The following is an 8,368-nucleotide window of genomic DNA, read 5'->3' on the forward strand; positions in this document are numbered from 1 at the left end:
AGACTGCACAAGGCTTTTGTATGAAAGTGGTGACGCTTCGTCATGAGAACCTCCCGGATTAACAAAACCACAACCCAGGATTAATTGTGGCCATAAATAAGCAGTTGAATTTTTCTAAACAGAAACGTGTCATTAGCTGTAGTGACACAAGAACATTGCATTTAGATTTATGACCAATGTTTTTAATATTACATTGTTTAGTTAAGTTTTTTCCTCTCCATCTATTTGACTAATCCCGATCGCTCGCCCATTCTTCCACATGATTCATCACATTGAGCTATTGAAACTTATAATGTGTTTTGCAAGAAAAACCGACACTGTAACTGAGTCATGACAGATATCCAGATGAAAACTCATAATGCATGAATGAAACTCAAATAAAAAGATTCATAAATAAAGGAATCAGCTGTAGATGCCATTGTTCCAGGTCTGGGCATTGCAGCTTGGTTTTTTCTTGTGTACCGCCGGTGTTTCCTTTGGTAGCAAACAAAAACAGAGTGACCATCTTTCAGCGGCGTTCCGGCCAAAATCACCGGCGGATAAAGTGAGTCCATCTGGAGGGAAGCCACCATGAATGAAAAACGCTGCATTTTTTCCCTCTGAACTAACCTGAAGCACCACATCCCCCTCCCCGAGCCCAGGTGCCTCATGTAGATAACCAAATGAAGAGTCCGTCAGTACACACTGCTGAAACAACAGCCATGTCGGCACAGAAGTGCTCAGACGAAGGCAAACGCAGCTGTCCTCCCAGGGAGACACAGGCTGCATTTACAGGACCGTGGGCCAGTTGCTTTGCAGAACTATTTCTTATTGGTCGGCCCTCCGTGGTCCTCTTGGAGTGGAGCTCGGGCTCTCAGTCCTCTCCATGTGTAATGAGATCTCTATCACAGGAACACATGATCGGAGGCTAAAGAGTGGATAAAGAGCGAGGGGAGAGGGGGGGGGGGGGGGACTGGGAACCAAAGAGAGGGAAGGTGCGCCGCGTCGGAAAAAGGGGTAAAGGGGACACGCAGCAGGGCGCGGAGTGGGGAAGAAACAAAAACGGGCCTCTGACCCTCTCAGCAGTGACCCGTACTTGCAGAGAGCTCAAGAGGGGAGCGTCCACCGGACTCTCAACCCAATCCTGTTTTTCATCTACTCCCCAAGTTTCATCCAGCTCTCGTTCAACAGGTTGTGGCAGTTTTTAAAGCTCGGCAGTAGCAGCCTGTTGTTTTTAACCTCGCACTTAAACCCTCGTTACGGGCACACTGTAAGTCATCATCCTGAATCATAGTCTCAAAGGTTTCCAAGTGCCTGGGAGCCAATCAATAAAATGTTTTTCCTTGATAACAGCAGCCACTAAAACCAGAGATAAGGAAGGGGTTTGGTTTCGTTTTTTTTCTCTCTCTCTCATTACCTCATGCAAAAAGACCTTCCACCCTCTAACTGCCTTACTGGCAAAACTAAGCGGAAAAACAAAACCAAAAGCGATCAAATGATTAATTATCCAATAAAACTTGCTGCCACAGTTTCTCAAAGTGCCATTAAAAATGAAAAAATATTGTTGTTCTGGTTGGGAAAAAACGTAAACATTTCTGAGATATATCAGAGCAGCAATCAAGTACAACTTAATCTCCTACTCGCTGAAGCATGATATAAACTAAGACCGTGAAGCTGTGAGCCAGGGAGATGAGGTCAACGGAACGCAGAAGACGCAGAGACCCGCAGCAACAGAGGATTAAGCGGGACTGTAATCAACACAAATGCCTCTTTTTCTGGGGCTATTCTGTGTTCTTTTGCGGGGCCTCAAAACTGACACATAGGCCAAAAAATGCCTGCAAACTCTTTCCAAACCTCGCCTGAACGCAGGGAGTTCAGAAGCAGTGCAGCAGACTCTCGGGCAGCCTGTGGCTGTTGCTTCGCCTGCGTGCTTTGAGGTGTGCAAGTATGCTTTCCGTCTCCTTCCCATCATCTTGTTTATCTCGGGATCCGCTGCAAACAGGCGCTGGTAGCTGCGGGTCACGGGGTAAATATTAGCCGAGGAAGGGTTAGAGGACATGCGGGAAACCCTGTCAGATTATCATTAAATTGCCAATCGCTGCGACATTCCTGAGGACGCTCTTAGCATCAGCCCGCGCTCACATGGTGTACACAGCTTGCCTGTACGCCGCCGTTCCAGCGCCAGCCCCAACCGATGGGACGTGATTAGTCATAACAAAGTGACATTTTCTGGAGTAATCCCACTCAGCTAAATGAGGACTAATCCGATTTGCTCTCATCAAATGTTCGGCGGTTCCTTACCGGCCGGGAACGTTGACACATCCAGTCTTCTTCAACAGGGATGCTTCCAACACCCCCCCCCCCCCTCCCTACATCCCTCATCCGCCTCGCAACTAATCATTCATCCAGCCTCTCCCTTTAATATCCAAAAGGTCTGCTACATCCTGCAGCCAAACTAAAACTCAAGCATGTTTCTTCTTATTATTTTTCCTTCAAGTCAGCGCTACGGTGATGATGTATGCTGCCTGCTCGAGCATGCTGGGAGGAAATCAATTAAGCAAACCCCAGTTATTGATAATGCGGGGATGAGGAGCAATTGCATCCTCACGTGAAATCCATAACAGCAGAAATGCATGCAGGGACCTACACATGTACCCCATGCATCAGGAGAGGACACGCACACACCGCCGTGGCCCGAACCCGCTGGTTTTCTGTACTTTGCCTCATAACTCACAGCCTGCGGGGAGGTGCGGGTATTGTTATATTTTGTTTGCATGTGATACGGTGAGCAAGCAGAGGGCCAGATTAATTTATTAGCTGAGACTGCAGTGCTTCCCAAAGCACGAACAGGAAGTAAGACGTCGTAAATCTAGATAAGTCACCAGATAGTGTACGGTACATTTCTATAGCCTCCTATTCCTCTTATCACCATGGCGCAATGTAGGCCGAGACACGTAGATGGGGCGCACAGCAACGCCGAGGGAAGACGGATGCTGATTGCTGTGCAAATATTCCTTTTTTTATTGCCCTTTTTCCGACTATGCTGCTGACTGATACATTTCAGAAGAAAAACAGGTTTGTCTTTTGTTATTGTAAAGTACTCTGCGCACAGCACGATAATTGTCTATTGTTTTCTAAGCGCGGAGCAGCAGGATAATTAGCTTGTGAGAACACTTTGCAGAGTGCATTATTGTTCCACTGTGAACTTTATGAAATATTCAGCCAGCATGGGGATTTTACAAGGAGCAGAGAGGAGAAACAGATGGAGGAATGATCTTCCAATCCTCTCCAAACCAGCACGGTAACCTTCAGAGACATTCCCTCCAGGTGACATCATCAATCAATAAATGTCTCCCCTGCTTTTTTTTTCTGCTTTTTTTTTTTAATTCTAACTGAAGGTGTGGGTATAAAACACATGTGTGTCTATATCATCCGACGATGCTTACTGTTGCACCACTTCTGCAGCTATAGTCAAATAAAAGCTGATGGGCCATAGTCTCACCATTAGGGCCGAGGCCACACACACACACACACACACACTCCAGTGAACATGGCAGCAATATTCATACTCGCTGACTGCACAACAAGCCCCTATGACATCTGACATTTGGGGGATAAATCATGGATTCACTTGAATGAGTAAGTTCTAGTTCTAAGCGGGCCTAGCTACTCTCCTATTCCCCTCAGTGCTGGGAGCTCAAATGAAGGTCAGCTCCTACCATACACATTTTCTCAGCTTATTTTCGCCTCATGAAAGCTTTCCAACATCATGCAAATGTAGGAGTCATGCCTAAGTGGGTGATAATTGTTACCAGAGCATAATGTACTATCAGCAAGTCTGGACCCACTCTGCTTGTTTGGAGAGGGAATAGTATAACATTAAAAAAAAATAAAAATAGAAGAAGAAAAAAAGTCAGACTTCAGCTGCCTACTTCTGATAAGCTCGAGTTTGTTTTTATGTTAATAAATTAAGCTGGGTCCCTGCAAGGGCAATTGGGAAAATGTAAACATGTTTTTTTTTCTCAAGCTTCTGGGTATCTGATATGTGAAAGCATTTTTATCACACATTTGTGTGCAAAACAAACTAAAAGGAAGACCTGGGGCGGAAGGTTGCTCTATCGTCCACAGCCCACACTGAGGGCTTAACAAATATGGACTCTGGGGATGTAAATATGTAAATATATATATATATATATATATATATATATATATATATATATATATATATATATATATATATATATATATATATATATATATATATATATATATATCCTGAGCTGCAGAATGGCACACTTGATTTGCTTAAATTGACATTTTGCCATTAGATAACAGCAGTAATTACAAGTCTAGTAGAAAAAGGCGGTGAGAAAAGTAAACTTTAACATCTGTGAAGCCGAGGAACCCGAGCAGACTCTACCGAAAGTTAGAAAATAAAAAGCTGCATGTAATATTGCCATAAATTACTATAATTAACCATCTATTATTGTGATTAAAGTGGGGCCTAGTTTGTGTTGCGTGAACCTTTACTTACTGCTGCTTTGGTGTTGGGAAATTCCCCGCTGAGAGATAAATCACCACCAAACTCGGCAGTGACAATTAAAACTTCACAAATTGCTTCTTTTTTTCCCCCCTTTTTTATAACCTGGTCGTCATAATAATTGATGGGTCAATTCTCGAAAAGCTTCCGCAACAGTGCCAACTTTTTTTTTTTCTCTCTCCATTACGCACACAGTATCAGCCAACAAGTTTAACACGCGTGTTATACTGAAAAAGAAAAAAAGCAGAGACTTACTTGGAGTTCTGCGAGCTCCAAATGATAGTCTCCAGCGTTTTGGCGGAGGTGAGCGCCGATCTGCACAGTAAAATAAAGATCCAGAGGTAATGCTTCCAACAGCCGAGTCCCGCCATCCTGAGAGCGCTGCAGACGCGGAGCGGAGCCGGTCACTGGTGGGGGGGGAATCAGCCTCTATACCGGGGAGATGAGCAGCTACGATCAGTCGGGAGCATGTGAGGTCGATGTCAGATACATGTCCTTCTGGGCGACTTTTGAGGAGAAAAAAAAAAGCCCCAAAACAAATCTCCTCCAGATCAGATCCCGGTGTCCTTGAGTGGCCGGAGCGGAGCAGGAGGACGCGCTCCCGGGAGTCCTGTGTTAGTGTGTGACCTGTGGCTGGAAATAACAGCCCAACTCAGCGAGGACAGGGATGAAACACGACTTTTTGGTCCTCCTGGACTTTTTTTTGTGTTTTTTTTTTAAGTGTAGAGAGGGTAAGCCTGTGTTATGTGGCTATAATAACCCGGCGGTGCGGCTGGCTGGGCTCAGCCGCGTACCTGTCTCCGTATCTCGCCTACAGAGGAGCGCATTCATCCATCAGTCGCAGCTCCGCAGGGTGTATGCCGGGGCTCCCTGCCTGCTCATCCCGGGGGGTTTTATCTCCCTCTCCCGCCCCTGCTGCTGGTCCCCCCGGTCCGGGGTCGGTGTGTGTGGAGGAGCTGGGCTCCGCGGTCCGGTGTGGTCCAGCCCCGGTCACCGCTCCCGCACCTTCCCCCTGGTTCAGTCTCTGTCTGCTGCCCTTCACAGGCAGGAAAAAAGGATAAAAAGTGCCGGGAGGAGGAATAAAAAAGCTGCTCGCCGGCTTCTCGGGGTGGCTCCGACTCAGCTCGCCAGCATTTCCACGCCGGTGCCTTCTCTCTTCTCTCTCTTTTTCTTTTTTTTTCTCCCCCGGACCGCCTGACTATCTCTCCGGAGCTCGGGCTGGAGCTGCTGTAACCCGAGCCGAGCAGAGCAGCCGAGCGGCGGGGGAGGAGGGGGAGGAGAGGGGGTGATGGACGGGGGGGGGCGGCCAATCACGGAGCTCCGGCCGAACTTGGAAGCAGGAAGCGAAGGCATTTATTGGGACGTGGAGGGGAGGATGGAGGACGAGGGGGGCGTTATTGGGTTGACCACTGTTCTGCCGAGCCTTGCTACCTGCCGAGAAATGCTGCTTTCTGGTTCTGCGCATGCGCACAGTTCGATTTTCAAAGTTTGATTGCCACGCCCATCATTTCTTGCAACATGTAAAATTGATAATATGGGATGTTGAGTATTTGATACTTCAAAATACACTACCCATGACATGAATTATATTACACTTTGTGAACATTATACGATAAAGAGGAAAAAACAACAATTCTATGGCTTTGTTTGATATTCATTCAGTCATTCTCCTTTAATTAATCAGGCAGGTCATTAAGAACACATTCTTATTTACAATGACGACTTGGCAAGAGACAAGGACCACTTGGGGAAAAAGGAAGTGGGCTATAGGGAGTAAAATAATAAAGTAAAAGAGTAAAATAAAATAAAAAGATTTTATTAATAGATCCATGAGTAAAACACAGTAAAATTGTAGCTCTACAAAGGTAGAAAATCATTAGGTAGCATTTTTTGGCAAAGCAGCAGAAATTGGCAGAACACCACCATTCCCCCTCACTCCCTCCCACACACACACACACACACACACACACACACACACACACACACACACACACACACACACACACACACTCCACCAGCGCCTCGGCCTGAGCCATCGACCCAAATTGAAATGGACTTTGGAGTTATTTGTCATACCTTAAAGCTATAAGAGATAAACGGCCGCGACATGCGCGTGAAAGTGCTTATGGGAGCCAAACTTTACCTCCCCCCTCTCCTTTTCTAGGTTTTACCCCATGAAATAATTACGTCCAGCTCATCCGATAACGATAATCCCCCTAAAGATTTCCAACTCTCGGCATCTAAGATCGGTTTGTATTTATGGAGTCAAAGCCGCTTTATTACTGGACTTTCTTTATTATTCATCTCACTAAACGGACAGCCTTAATCCTCCAACAATAATCATTACAGTTGAATGTATTGGATTACAGTAACTGCTATTTTGATTGCTTCTCCCTTTCTCTCTTTATTTATTTATTATTTTTTGTCCTCCTCTGAAGGGAATGATGATTAATGGCCTCTTTGGATCCCTTTCTCGCCGTCCTCTCCGGGAATAATGAACTGCATGAGAACTCCGTCTCCAGTGTCAGCAGACAATAGACGGTCGGTAGCCTATAGTCATTGAGCCATTCATTCATTGAGGAAGAAATGCTTGACACATAATTGATCATGTCCATGTCTGTGCCCCCTTTGTTTGTATGCATGTGCGTGTGGGAGACTGTTGCTGGGAGTCTTTTTATACTTTGGAATTAAATCAATCAATGCTGCCCCCTAACGGCGGCGAGGAAATCAATTCACAGACTATACCAGAGGGGGATTCGGTGTAATTGGGGAGAAAACAGACGTTTAAAGACGCGTCCCTAAGATTATATTTCCCTTATTACATCCTGTTGGGTGTTGACAGCCCATAAATCTCTGTGAAACAATAACAAGCACCACAGACTAATCATTACGCGCTGTAATTATCTGAGTGTATTTCTATTTTGGTTCCATGTGAGCGAGAGAGAGAATCAGGGAAAAAACGGGCCACACAAGTGTCATGGCTGCATCCTCCGGTGTCTGTTGTCATAGCAACAGCAAACACATGCCAGTTGCCACAGGGCTGGCATCATTGTTCAGAATGATGTCCGAGGCGTCTGGGATACCTGATAACTCAATGGGCCGAATCAGTCTTTTAAAAGATGGATACTTGGGTCTGCTGCGATCAATGAGCTGCCCCTGGTTTGTAACTTTGATGGCAGATAAAGACGACCGACCAATGGGAGAGAAAACCCTGAAACCAAGGGCGTAGGTTTGCATAGGGACGGTAGGGACATAACACTACCAACTTTTCAGGAGGCTCAAATTGTCCCCACCAACTTTTAAGCAACCTTATTTGAAACTTATTTGAATTATATAATGAGTTCATATATATAGGTAATTTAGATTGTCTTCCCAAATGTTGTAAGGATAAAATTGACCCTACAGTTATTAAGTTAACTATTTTAAAGCAATGTATTACTCTTGTGGTGAAGGACAATGTAGGCTAACATGTAGTTCCATATATAGGTTAAGTAGTGGTTAAGAGATTATTAATAAGTTTGTATTTATTGTGTATGTTAAAATAATTTAAGTTATGTTCAAATATTGCAATTTAAATTGCATCCTGGAATATTCTGGAAGTTTTCAAAATGTTTCTTTAGTAGTTCTTGAAAACAAAGGTTTGAATGGAACCGTGTATCAGGTGAACCAATACACATAAAAGTTAGTATAAGTCGATACAGATTTACTTTGCATTGATCATTTAGCCTATCAATTAATTAGGTTCATATTCGTGACAAATGTAGCCCTGACCCCCGTTCACCCAATCTGTTTGGTCTTATTTATGTCCCATCCCCAGCAAAAAGTGTACATGCAGGTTATGCTGGTATA

General features: G+C 44.8%; 1 protein-coding gene across 1 annotated transcript in view; it reads right to left on the reverse strand.

The window, feature by feature from the left end:
* efnb1 (ephrin-B1) overlaps window positions 1-5,732 on the reverse strand; it is a 60,094-nt gene extending 54,362 nt beyond the window's left edge. Inside the window, exon 1 of the mRNA XM_061725780.1 lies at window positions 4,775-5,732. Coding sequence (XP_061581764.1) covers window positions 4,775-4,890 — 116 coding nt within the window. The 5' untranslated portion in view covers window positions 4,891-5,732. The remainder of the gene's footprint in view (window positions 1-4,774) is intronic.
* Between the last annotated feature and the right edge of the window lie 2,636 nt (window positions 5,733-8,368).

The sequence above is a fragment of the Cololabis saira genome, chromosome 7, assembly GCF_033807715.1.
Source record: "Cololabis saira isolate AMF1-May2022 chromosome 7, fColSai1.1, whole genome shotgun sequence".
NCBI lineage: Eukaryota > Metazoa > Chordata > Actinopteri > Beloniformes > Belonidae > Cololabis > Cololabis saira.